Here is a 13,803-nt window from a genome sequence, read left to right on the forward strand (position 1 = left end):
TTGATAGCCTACTGCTGTTAAAAACTTTTAAAGCTGTAAAAAAGCATTGAATTTTCTTAATTTGTATTTTTTGTTCCATTATTTTTAATCTATTTCTTTTCATTGCTGTTTTTTATTGTTATTTTATTACTGACTGTTTAATAGTCTTGAATAATTACTTAAGAACTTGAAACCATTCTTCCATAATTAACAAATTAGTTAGTGTTATTATTTGTTGTGGTTTTGAAGATGGTATAGAGATTCGTCAAATTTCACTATCAACTACTGAAATTTTGGTATTGTGATAATGTATAGCCTTTATTGTACATGGTAGATCTTGCTGCAATAACACGAGAAAAAGTAGATCTCTGTCCTTCCATAGAAGTGTGAGCACCCTCTGCTGTAAATGATGGTGATGGAGGCTTTCCTTTATTTGACTACCATACGTAACAAAATAATTATCATATGACAATAGCCTCCTCCCCTACCCAATGCAGTTTACATTTCAAGTTAAAGAAAATCCACTGTTAAAAAGAAACGTTTTTTTTTTTTTTTTTTAAGTTCAATAAATGCATGATGCTCCCAAAGTTAATGAGTAATCGTGTTAAATAATCGTGATCTCAATATTGACCAAAAGAATCCTGATTATGATTTTTGCCACAATCGAGTAGCCCTAACCAACACAAAATTATACTTCGTTACAGGTGACATGGTTGTGGGGGAAAAAAGCAGTTTTTTGGTGCTACCTTATTTACACCCTGATATAATGCCAATTAAGAAAAATAAGAAAAAAAAGACGTTTTTGGCTCAAGATTTTTTTTTTTTTTTTTTTTAAAAGAGTTATAAGCCTTTAATTTGGACATGCCACTGAAACAGGAAATCTTTAAAAACACCTTCAGAGCTCAAAGGGCTCAAAATAACGTGGACAAGCAGAAGCATATACCATCGATTAACAACCTCTGAGCTCATGGTAGGTCTGTAAGTAATTATTAATACTCTGTTTGCCTATGGAGAAAATGAATGGGATTTTTACTTCCAGAACCAGACTGTTGCGCCCTGATGACAACAAGCGTGACGGATACCCTGCAAGCAGAGCGGCAAAAAAAATCCATTATTGCCAACTGGTTTTGGCAAGCAGCTCGCATTATTTGCTTCTTTTGCAATGCATTCGTGGCAGACAGATGGATGCATTATGTTTAGGTAGTAAAACCAATCTGCCCTCTCCTTTCAAGTCGTTACATAGAAAATAGGGTAAACAGCTGCCGCCAGTATTCACGGTGGACCTCACATTGATGACACAAATGTACCTTGCTTCAAAGCTAACTAATACAATGCGAAAAAAAGACCTGCGATGGGAGAGGGTTGGAATTGAACTTGTGGTCGGACCGAGTAATCAAACAAAGTGTGAAATTGTGAATGCACTGACCACATCAGTGATGTTGAGAATCTTCCTGTTCATGGTCTCCTTGTCGTGGTTGGCTGTGGGCGTAAACCACAACTTCTGGAATGTTTCATTCACCAGTTTCTGCAAGTAGGAAAGACTGTTAGCTCAAATACTCGCAACTAACACACAATTTCACAGTAATACACAACAGTTTTAATGTAAAACAGAGTGGAGATGATGGTTGCTTTACCTTGATGCCTTCCTCATCATTGACCCTGCGGATCATCTTCACACACATCTCAGTAATCTTACTAAAGTTGGGCTGCTCTAAACAGATGTCTCTAAGAATCTTGATCACTCTCTTTCTCACACTGATACCGGTGTCCTGAAAAGCACATGTCCAAAGTCAAAGTTTAAATTACATTTCTCTAGGAAAAGAAACTGAGGTGATCTAAAGTGCAGACATACCAGTATCCTCTCAATGAGCATGTCATAGTACTGCTCTGTCAGCTGAGGCCGACTCAACACAAACCGTCCCAACAGCTCGACAGCTGCTTCCCTCACACTGGTGGAGTTATCCATCAACCGCCCGTGAACACCACGTTGCATGTCAGACTACAGAAAACGAATACAAAACATACAATTATTAGAGTACAGTCCTCTATTAATCTCCTTACAGATGGAGTCACCCATAGGTGGAATTGCTTCTTGTCTGAGTTGTGTCTCTTACCCTGGCCAGTATACTGGGATCCACAGCCACCACCTCAGACAGACACTTCATGGCTTTGGTCCGGACAGCTATAGCGTTCTCCCCTAAAACTCTCAGAATCTTAAGTAAAAAAAATTGAAAATAAACTCTTAACATATCTGTACTTATACATTTACACATTAGCACAGATACATAAGCATTGTGAAGTCAGTTTCCTTTTAGCAAATCAGAAGATTTGAATGGTTAGTTTAAAAAACTTTTTTGAATTCTCAGGCTCTATAAATTGTGCAGATTTAGAAACACTGTGAAATGGTTTGACTGAAAAATTAACCATAACTCAAAAGAATGATTTGTTCACAAATTGACATACATGCACTAAACCTAATATAGTCTGTATTAGTGACAGCACCATACCTGTGTCAGGTAGATGTCAAAACTCTGAGAGAATGGTCTGGTGGAGGCCAGATAGCGTACGATAAGGCAGGCATCCTCATAGTCCACGGTGTCTGAATTCATCCTGTAAAAATGTTGTTTTTTTTTATTTTATAGAAAAATATATCAAGTAAATAAAACACTCTTTAGAGACAAAAGCGAGATTAACGCAACATCACAAAAGTACAGGTTAGACAGTGTGCGGGAATACCTGAGTGTAGTAAATTGATTGGGAGTTGATTTAATGACGGTGTGGAGGAATTTCTTGCGAGTTTCAGCCCGCTGCATGATGTCACCGGTGGCCTGGAGCTCTTTGGCGTGCAGTGTGCTATCCGAGTCATCCTCCTTTTGATTCTGATTCCTAATGGCCTTCTCAGCCTCCGTAGTGCAGTCTCTGAACCACTGAGCGATGCAAAACTTGCGTGCAAACTATATCACACAAAATCAGAATGTGGAGAATTAACATGCTTTTATCGTGGAAAAGCATGCACCAAATTCTAGACTGCTTCTCTAAATACAACCAAACTTCACTAGTGAAAGGCCACTATATTTCAGCAGGGCAAGTTAGGCCAGTTAATCAACCGATATCTCATATCAATAACTTACTGTGAGAGCAGGGTCTGTCTCAGCATTCTCATCCATATAGTTCAGCAGAGCTTTCTGCAGTCGCTGGGTCTCATCTCCCTCTGAACTCTGAAACACACACAAGAAAAACATTTAACACAAATATATAATTATTAGATGTAGTCTTCAGGCACAAGTGTGCGTGATAATAACAGGTGTGTTTACCTCTCTGACGATGCAGTCGATGGCTTTCTGGTCCATTCTGCTGGTGACGGAATCCTTCCTTAGTCTGGCTGCTACAGTGCCCAGATAGTCTAATGATGCCACCCGCAGTGCCATCTCGGTCTGCTTGTTACTAAACTGGTGCACCTATGGAGAGGGCATGAAGGGTCAAGGGTCACTGAAGGAAAAAAGCACCTAAGAGTGTGGTTCAGTGCAAGCAGCACTGTTTTATTTATCAGTGGTTTCAAACCTTATGTGTCTCCTAAATGACTCTCACAGGGGTTTTCAAATAAATACTTGATGTTCTATATTTTCAACAAGCATAACGAATGAGAAATTTGGAGATAATTTCCAGATATTAGAGAAAATTATTACATAGTTTTCATTTAACAGTTTTAAATCCAAAAACACTACACATTTACATTATATTTTGATAATATGAATCATACATGTATATACATACAGAGTTAAATATAAAAATATTATTAAATAAATATATACAAATTAATATACAGTATATATATTGTGTATGTGTGTGTATATATATACACTATATTGCCAAAAGTATTCGCTCATCTGCCTTTAGACGCATATGAACTTAAGTGACATCCCATTCTTAATCCATAGGGTTTAATATGACGTCGGCCCACCCTTTGCAGCTATAACAGCTTCAACTCTTCTGGGAAGGCTTTCCACAAGGTTTAGGAGTGTGTTTATGGGAATTTTGACCATTCTTCCAGAAGCGCATTTGTGAGGTCAGACACTGATGTTGGACGAGAAGGCCTGGCTCGCAGTCTTCACGCTAATTCATCCCAAAGGTGCTCTATCGGGTTGAGGTCAGGACTCTGTGCAGGCCAGTCAAGTTCTTCCACACCAAACTTGCTCATCCATGTCTTTATGGACCTTGCTTTGTGCACTGGTGCGCAGTCATGTTGGAACAGGAAGGGACCATCCCCAAACTGTTCCTACAAAGTTGGGAGCATGGAATTGTCCAAAATCTCTTGGTATGCTGAAGCATTCAGAGTTCCTTTCACTGGAACTAAGGGACCAAGCCCAGCTCCTGAAAAACAACCCCACACCATAATCCCCCCTCCACCAAACTTCACAGTTGGCACAATGCAGTCAGACAAGTACCGTTCTCCTGGCAACCGCCAAACCCAGACTCGTCCATCAGATTGCCAGATGGAGAAGCGTGATTCTTCACTCCAGAGAACGCGTCTCCACTGCTCTAGAGTCCAGTGGCGGCGTGCTTTACACCACTGCATCCGACGCTTTGCATTGCACTTGATGTATGGCTTGGATGCAGCTGTTTGGCCATGGAAACCCATTTCATGAAGCTCTCTACGCACTGTTCTTGAGCTAATCTGAAGGCCACATGAACTTTGGAGGTCTGTAGCGATTGACTCTGCAGAAAGTTGGCGACCTCTGCGCACTATGCGCCTCAGCATCCGCTGACCCCGCTCTGTCATTTTACGTGGCCTACCACTTCGTGGCTGAGTTGCTGTCATTCCCAATCGCTTTGTTATAATACCACTGACAGTTGACTGTGGAATATTTAGTAGCGAGGAAATTTCATGACTGGACTTGTTGCACAGGTGGCATCCTATCACAGTACCACGCTGGAATTCACTGAGCTCCTGAGAGCGGCCCATTCTTTCACAAATGTTTGTAGAAGCAGTCTGCATGCCTAGGTGCTTCATTTTATACACCTGTGGCCATGGAAGTGACTGGAACACCTGAATTCAATTATTTGGATGGGTGAGCGAATACTTTTGGCAATATAGTGTATATATATATATATAAAATAACATTTATATTATTTTATTTGCAAGGATGTAAACTCATGAGCAGTGAAAATGGTGAGAAAATCATAGCAGGTGATTTTAATAAGAAAAATGAAGAACATTTCAGAAAACAATTTGGGTAATTTAACTTTAGAAAAGGTGACTTTAGCTGAAAGGTGAGTAGTTTGCTTCCCTGTATTTGGAATGACAATCTCACAAAACCCCTACAGTTCAATCATAAACCCCTTGTAGTTCATATGCATTATTTAAATATACATTAGACATGTGTGAAAAAAAACTGCAGTTAAAATCCATAGCACATTCACAACAAATGTTCAGCAAGTGAGCTGAGGCTCTTTTGCTGATAAGGAGTTTGAATATGGCTGTGTTTGTAATGTGTGTATGTTCTTACCAGTAATCTGCCCAGCAGGCTCAGCAAAAGTTCTGAGGCGGGCCACTCGGGTTTGTTGACAGTAGACAGCAGGTCCTGCACAAAGTTCTCAAACAGCGGCCTGTAGTCTTCCTCACCCTGTTTACTGCCACACCTGAGAACAACACACAGAAACACATTTTAAGTACTGTAGGAGTGACACAGACAGGACAATAAAGCAAAAAAGGAGATGGGAGGGATGATCTGACTTTTTGAGGAAGACAGTGAGGAAGTTCTGAGCCGTCCGTCTGGCTGTCTCATATGAGTTGGTGATGAACACATCGTCATCAACCTGAAAGACAATTTCATCCACGTTTTTACTTTCAAGTAAAATTATCTAGTTGCTTGGTTAGATGTTGAAAGCAAGTCTCAAGTCTCAGATAGCACACCAATGGACCATCTGATACATATAGCACACAAAAAGAGCAAAACTAAAATGTGTGGGGACTGCTTCTCACTTATTTGAAGCAATCACTTTGCAGCAACAAAAGTCTATTACAGTGGTATCAACGGTTTCATATCACCCATCTCTAAACTCACATAAAACTGTGGTTGGTTGCTTCACATGTCCAGGGTTCCCATTCTTATACAGAGATCATTTTTCAGGACATTTTCAATAACAGCAGGAATAAAAGACAGGGATCGCACCCTAAAGTAATACATATCTCTCTCCAGGAATCTTTAAAAGATGTGCAGTTTATGACACTTATCTATGAAATCGGCTCTTTAATATGAGCTATTGAGCTCTTAGACATCGACAGGTTGATTACAGATGAATACAAATGCAGTTTTAATGCTAAAATTTTATTAGCATCACAGAGGCTATAAAATATTCATGGTTGTTGGTATTGTTTTATAAGGTAGATAATTAGTTTTCCAATTATTATTATTATTATTCGTTAATGATTTTGTTTATTATTTATTATTAGAATTTTTTTGGATTTTTTCCCTTTTCTCCCAATTTGGAATGCCCAATTCCCAATGTGCTTTTAAGTCCTTGTGGTCGCGTAGTGATTCGCTTCAATCCAGGTGGCGGAGGACGAATCCCAGTTGCCTCCGCGTCTGAGACCGTCAATCCGCGCATCTTATCACGTGGCTTATTGAGCGCGATGCCACGGAGACATAGCGCGTGTGGAGGCTTCAAGCCATCCACCGTGGCATCCATGCTCAACTCACCACGTGCCCCACCGAGAACGAACCACATTATAGCGACCACGAGGAGGTTACCCCATGTGACTCTACCCTCCCTAGCAACCGGGCCAATTTGGTTGCTTAGGAGACCTGGCTGAAGTCACTCAGCACGCCAATCACAATCAATCACAATGTATTTACTCTCAAAAAGGCCCCTCTTTGACACGTTTGTGTTTAGTTGTCACTGAATTTCGAATTTAGTGAAAAGTTACGTCACGCATGATCATTATCGATCATCGTTTTCATGATCAATCATTGCTGTCACTTCTGAGTACTCAATCCCATCCCTACTAACAACTGTGTCAATATAATCAGAAACTGATCCAAAAAATATGTTTAGACCGTAGCAAGATTATTAGCAAACGAGTTACCAAATTAAGTACATATTAAAAAGGTTTGCTGGCTGCTTACCAGTTAACATTCACTGCAAACATTCAAGTATAACATTATCAACATGTAGTTGCTGCATAAGCCATGAACATGACCTGCGGTGCATTCAATAGCAGTGAGGCATGCAATGCATTTTTTCAAAATATAACACATCATTTCAGGGCTGGTGGTGTTTGTTCTCGGGAAAGGGAAAATGAATGAATAAATAATTTAAATGATTTTCCAGGACAACACAAGATTTTCCAAGACATTTAAAAAAAATATGTGTTTTCCAGGACTGTAAAATCAGTCATAAATTTTCCAGGACACATGGGAACCCTGATGTCAGTAAGACAGTTCAAGTAGGTGGCTCTTTAGCCAAAATAAGCTGCAGTGTGCACCAGACTTTATCCTGACAGTCAAAAGTCTGACTCTATGGGACTAGCTCAGAAGTGTTAGGTTTGTAAGAAGTACCTTCCTGTGATCATCTTCAGAGCTGTCTTTCTCAGAAGGCAAGTGGACCACACACTGAATTAACTGCAGCACCAGAGCACTGACCATCTGAATATATACCGGCTCACCCTCTGCATCACTACTATTCAACCTACACACAAAGACAGTATCAAATCCACATGCAGGAAATGCTTAGCTATATCACGGATCAGTTCTCTGAATAAGGGCAGTCATATCAGTACCTGAAGTTCCTGAGACTGCGTTTGCTGGTGGGCAGTCTGGCTAGTGAGGTAAAAATCTCCTCCAGAATTAACTGTCTGTGTTTCTCATAACGAGAGAAGACCTAAGACCAGAGAGAAATAGATGCCATCAATTAGTGCAATTACAATACATTTTTACTAAAGTATAATGTAACATTCCTGCTGTTAAGTCATGAAAAAAAAAGAAATGGAACAAAATCATGATGGGTAAAGTTTTCTTTTTTTGACAGGCAGTGCTTCACAAAGACTGCCATGTGATACAATGTGTGACACCATGATCGATGATGCTATCTTTGTTTGTTTGTTTGTGATTTAACGCCATGCAAGCTTCCATAGCAAAAACCAGGTTAAAATGTAATAAAAAGTATAGTTATTAAGACTCTACATACAGTTGAAGTCAGAAGTTTACATACACTTAGGCTGAAGTCATTAAAACTCATTTTTTAACCACTCCACAGATTTAATATTAGCAAACTATAGTTTTGGCAAGTTGTTTAGGACATAATTTGTGCATGACATGAGTAATTTTTCCAACAATTGTTCACAGGCAGACTGTTTCACTTTTTTCCCCAATTTTGAATGCCCAATTCCCACTATGGTGGCGCAGTTACTCACCTCAATCCGGGTGGCAGAGGACAAGTCCCAGTTGCCTCCACTTTTGAGACTGTCAATCCGCACATCTTATCACGTGGCTCATTGTGCATGACACCGCGGAGACTCCCCAGCATGTGGAGGTTCATAATACTCTCCACGATACACACACAACTTACCGTGCGCCCCATTGAGAGCGAGAACCACACATTATAGCAACTTATTGTGAGAAGCTTGTGGAAGGATACCCAAAATGTTTGACCCAAGTTAAACAATTTAAAGGCAATGCTACCAAATACTAACAAAGTGTATGTAAACTTCTGACCCACTGGGAATGTGATGAAAGAAATAAAAGCTGAAATAAATCATTCTCTCGACTATTATTCTGATATTTCACATTCTTAAAATAAATTAGTGATCCTAACTGATCTAAGACAGGGAATGTTTTATACGATTAAATGTCAGGAATTGAGTTTAAATGTATTTGGCTAAGGTGTATGTAAACTTCTGACTTCAACTGTAAGGTTTTTAAAATAATATGTTCGATAAAAACTCTAAAACTGAATCTCCTGTTATATTATGACCAGGAAATATAAAAATGGGAAAAGGGCTGATTAATTGATTTGTACTAGGTATAACAAAGTATATATTTTTAGTGAAATTATGCAAAATACAATTTCATGGCTCGCAGTTTTCCTAAACCCATCCATTATTTAAAGGTGTGGCAAAAAGTTATTTTGGACCCTGGGACTAAATGTACATATGTTTATATTAGTGTGGAAGACAATGTGATTTAATTCGCAGAGATTTGACTACTAATCTAAGAAAACATACCGCTGTCACCAGCTTTATGGCACAAAGCTGCAACTCACTGACATTCTCAACAAAGAACGGAGTGATGCCCATTGAAGAGACCTGCAGAAACAATAAAAACACCATGAGAGAAAGATGAGTGAACTGGATGAACCACATGCATGAGAGAGACCGTTAACACAGATCAGTTCCTACCTGCAATATGGTGGTATCAGTCATTAGCTGAATCTCCAGTAGTTCAGAGATGTTGCTGACCACATCACACACTTTGTTATAGAGCATGATGATGACTCTCTGCTTCGCAGTGGAGCACTTAGCTCGCTTTGCTTTGGAGCTGAGCATGGAACCTGAGACACCCACACACGATGCATATCAGACTCATATTAGTAAAATACAAATGCAATCAAACGGTTCAAATTTAATGTAGTTCAATATAATGGTGATTTAGACTTGGTTGTGTTAAGGTCAGTTCACACAAAGTTAAATTAAAACCTAAATTAAAACAAGATTTTTAAATGAAGCAATCAATGAACTCCTTGGCTTGATTAAAGTCTTGATCGTACTACACTTTTTAAATGTAGCAATTATCCAGAAGTACCCACAAATCATTCAGGGCAATTTATTCAGGTAATTGTCTTTTCTGGGAATACTGAAAACTCTGAATTGGGAGTTCAGGGCCAAAAAATGGTTTGCAAATATTTCATAGTTTGTCAAAAAAATAAATAAATAAAAAATAAAAAAATAAAAACTGGTTTATAGGTCAAATTTTTTTTTTATTGCATACGTCTTTTGCTGTGAAAAATTGCTTGTGAATATTTTATACTTCCAATTATAATTTGTTTAGTAAAAAGTTGATTACTTGAATAGTGTAATTGTCGAACAATTCACTGAAGTATGTGAACTTTCCTGATAATGCAAAAAATTCAGCATCGGACGTGATGTGAAAAGCATTGGCGCAAAAACATAGTTCTGAAATATAACATTGCATCAGATTTGGTGTGAAGAGCTGGAGCAGAAGGGATTGTAAAGGGTTAAATGTCTCACCTCCTTTAGGGTTGACTCTATAGACTGGATCATACTGCGGGTAAAGAGTATTCTGCAGGTGGAACTTTGTGTACTGCAGAATTCTCTCTATAACGTCCTCAATGTACACGGCTTTGGGCATGTGTGATGATGTCATGATGTTCAGGGCTGTTAGACACGCATCTGCTGATTTTGTCACACGCTCCATGATGAGATCTCGCCAGAGACGCTCCTCATCCTCTCCCTCATTATCCTGGTGAGTAGCAGAGGAAAGGAGTGAGGGGAAGCAGAGGAACTGAAGCTAAGGAGATTACTTTACAGTATTCAAAGGGTGTTGGTGTCCAACAAAATGGATTCGGTGTTTGACAAAAAGCATTTTATCATTATAAAGAATTGCTCCACTTGCATCCAAACCCCAAGCATAGGTTTATTGAAACTGCTTAAGTACATTCAATAAACCTTCCACTTAGTTAAACCTCACAGCACTTTGCAAAAACCAATGTGTCAGGTAGATATCAAAAAGAACTGTCAAAAGTATATTAATATATATATATATATATATATATATACACACACACACACACACATGTAAATGACTTTAAATATTATATTAATTTGGTCATGTTGACGATGCAATCTTTCTGCAACACAAATGTAACAAAGCCTAATTAATATTGATGAAAGAAAAAAAATTCTGAATCACTTAATGTTGACTTCTTATTCCTGATGCCTCATTTCCATTTTAATAATAATGAATTATAATAAATCTGGCAAAATTCTGAATTTTTTAATTATCGGCAGATACATTTTCCCATTTGGCCTATTCGTATCTCAAGCCGCAAGGGCACCAACAATCACCTGCTTGCATGTGAAGGAGCCTTCTGAGACATGTAAATGACCAATCACAGTTTGTTTTGTTGTTACGTCCCATCATGTTCCTACAATAATAGACTGGTTATAACAATGTCTCATTTAAACTGTCCTGCGTATAAGAGCCGCAACAGACACCCAGGAGCTCATGATGCTTAAGTGTTCATGGGTTTCATTTTCTTTTTTTTTCTCTTCTCAACAGTTCCCTTTTTAAAGGAATAGTATGCCCCAAAATTAAAATTCTCTCATCATTTTATGAATGAACATTACATTTATATAGCACTTTTCTGACATTACACTCAAAGCGCTTTACACAGTGAACAGGGGATTTTAGTCAACCTCATGCCATTTCAGATGTGTATGACTTTCTTTCTTCTGCTAAACACAAAGATTTTTAAAAGAATATCTCAGCTATGTAGATCCATACAATACAAGTGAATGGGTACCAACATTTTTAACCTCCTAAAACACATAAATGCAGCACACAATTAATCCATATGATTCCAGTGGTTAAATCCATATCTTCATAAGCGATATGATAAGTGAAGGTGAGAAACAGAACAATATTCAAGTGCTTTTTTACTATCAATCTCCACTTTCACTTTCATATTATTTTGTTTTTGACTATTCGCATTCTTTGTGCATATCACCACCTACTGGGCAGGGAGGAGAATTATAGTAAAAAAAAAAGGATTTAAATATTGATCCGTTTCTCACCCACACCTATCATATCGCTTTTGAAGATATACAGCTCTGGAAAAAATTATCAAGAGAAAGATGGATGGCCACAAGCCATCAAACAAAGCCGAGATGCTTGAATTTTTGCACCAGGAGTGGCATAAAGTCACCCAACAGCAATGTGAAAGACTGGTAGAGAGCATGCCAAGATGCATGAAAGCTGTGATTGAAAATCAGGGTTATTCCACCAAATATTGATTTCTGAACTCTTCCTCAGTTAAACATTAGTATTGTGTTGTTTAAAAATGAATATGAACTTGTTTTCTTTGCATTATTCAAAGTCTGAAAACACAGCATCTTTTTTGTTATTTTGACCAGTTGTCATTTTCTGCAAATAAATGCTCTAAATGACAATATTTTTATATGGAATTTGGGAGAAATGTTGTCAGTACTTATAGAATAAAACAAACATTTTCATTTTAATCATACACACATCTATAAATAATAAATCCAGAGAAACTGATCATTTTGCAGTGGTCTCTTAATTTTATCCAGAGCTGTAGATTTAACCACTGGAGTTGTATGGATTACTTATGGATTATGCTGCATTTATGTGCTTTTTTGAGCTTTAAAATGTTGCTATTCAATCACTTCCATTGTATGGACCTACAGAGCTGGGATATTCTTCTTAAAATCTTTGCTTGTATTCTGAAGAAGAAAAAGTCATACACATCTGGGATGACATGAGGGTGAGTAAATGATTTTATATTTTTGGGTGAACTACCCCTTTAATTTTAACTGTCTTGTCTAATGATATGAAGGCAAGTATCAAAACTTCTATCATATACCGTCTGCAAATATGCGGATACCTCGTTTCAAAAGATTTAACTTCACAAACCTTAAAAAAACTTGTGCAAACCCAGCATTTTCTTCCAGTGGAGTGCTCATATATCTTCCTCTGAAGCATGTATTCTATCAGCCTGGATCAAAACTCAGACTCATGAATGTTGCATGATCCGGGCCATGTAAACTGAAAGCTGTCAGTAGACTGCTGCTCTCACTGGATACGCATGGATGCAGGAGAGCAACTTCAAATTAAAAGTTCTTCACGTGCGCTACAAGTAAATGTCATATTCACTGTGCACTGTATGTACAATTAGTTTGATTAAGTCTTTTGTGAGAAGTTTTGAGTAAATATAGCAGACATTTGTGGAAATTTCTTGTCCGTTATTTACTAGATTAAATTGTGTATTATATCGGCCACGCTGCTCTCTGGATTTCGGCCATTAAAAAAAAACCCAAGTTGGTCGACCACTAATAATATTGTAATTAAAGGTTTTTGGACAAGTGACCTACACTTTTGGACAGGTAAACTATTTGCGTATTTTGAAATGTCTAAGTGTCCCTCAAGGAACAAACATGAATAAGGATTACAAGTACAGCTTACAAGGTTCATGAGTGTAGAAAGATTGGCTCCATCCAGAATGTTCTTCTCCAGGATGTTCAATAGCTTCACCAGTTTATCAGAGGGAATCTGGGCAATAGAAAAATACAACTGAATAAGCTGTATACAGCTAAAGGAGATTTCACGCAGACTGTTAGCCTTATTCAGTTTCATTGCATCTTTTATTCCATACAATGAATGTGTTAACATTCTGAGAGGCTAACATTCTGCTTAAAATCTACTGTTGTGTTCCACTGAAGAAAGTCATACTAGCTTGGAACAACCTGAGGGTGAGTAAATGACAATTTTCAATTTTGGGTGAACTACCTCTATTAAAGCTCAAATACATCTAAAATTCACAAAAACTTTGATCATGATTTCATGGAGTCTTAAACAATCAAAGGTATTATATACTGATCTTGAGGAGTTTCTTACCCTGCAGGTGACATTCATGGCTTTTATCTTAGCGGATTCACTACCCAACTCATTTAGTTGCTGTTTCCCCAACAACAACTCCTGAGGGATCTCATCATCATCTATGAGAACATACACACGAAACATGATCTTAAGTCAAAAACTGAAGTTTGATACATAATTCATAAAAACA

The 13,803-nt window shown here is 38.1% G+C and overlaps 1 protein-coding gene across 3 annotated transcripts in view; it reads right to left on the minus strand.

The window, feature by feature from the left end:
* Window positions 1–13,803, minus strand: part of LOC127420122 (nipped-B-like protein A) — a 64,455-nt gene that overhangs the window by 17,812 nt on the left and 32,840 nt on the right. For all 3 annotated transcript variants that reach the window (XM_051662151.1, XM_051662133.1, XM_051662142.1), the window contains 17 exons: window positions 13,632–13,732; window positions 13,200–13,286; window positions 10,226–10,457; window positions 9,377–9,528; window positions 9,203–9,283; window positions 7,760–7,860; window positions 7,539–7,668; window positions 5,714–5,796; window positions 5,487–5,619; window positions 3,294–3,437; window positions 3,111–3,197; window positions 2,716–2,933; window positions 2,487–2,589; window positions 2,094–2,192; window positions 1,832–1,978; window positions 1,614–1,748; window positions 1,406–1,504 (listed from right to left, as the gene is read on the minus strand). In XM_051662151.1, the coding sequence (XP_051518111.1) occupies window positions 1,406–1,504; window positions 1,614–1,748; window positions 1,832–1,978; window positions 2,094–2,192; window positions 2,487–2,589; window positions 2,716–2,933; window positions 3,111–3,197; window positions 3,294–3,437; window positions 5,487–5,619; window positions 5,714–5,796; window positions 7,539–7,668; window positions 7,760–7,860; window positions 9,203–9,283; window positions 9,377–9,528; window positions 10,226–10,457; window positions 13,200–13,286; window positions 13,632–13,732 (2,132 nt within the window). The remainder of the gene's footprint in view (window positions 1–1,405; window positions 1,505–1,613; window positions 1,749–1,831; window positions 1,979–2,093; window positions 2,193–2,486; window positions 2,590–2,715; window positions 2,934–3,110; window positions 3,198–3,293; window positions 3,438–5,486; window positions 5,620–5,713; window positions 5,797–7,538; window positions 7,669–7,759; window positions 7,861–9,202; window positions 9,284–9,376; window positions 9,529–10,225; window positions 10,458–13,199; window positions 13,287–13,631; window positions 13,733–13,803) is intronic.

The sequence above is a fragment of the Myxocyprinus asiaticus genome, chromosome 3 (genome assembly GCF_019703515.2).
Source record: "Myxocyprinus asiaticus isolate MX2 ecotype Aquarium Trade chromosome 3, UBuf_Myxa_2, whole genome shotgun sequence".
NCBI lineage: Eukaryota > Metazoa > Chordata > Actinopteri > Cypriniformes > Catostomidae > Myxocyprinus > Myxocyprinus asiaticus.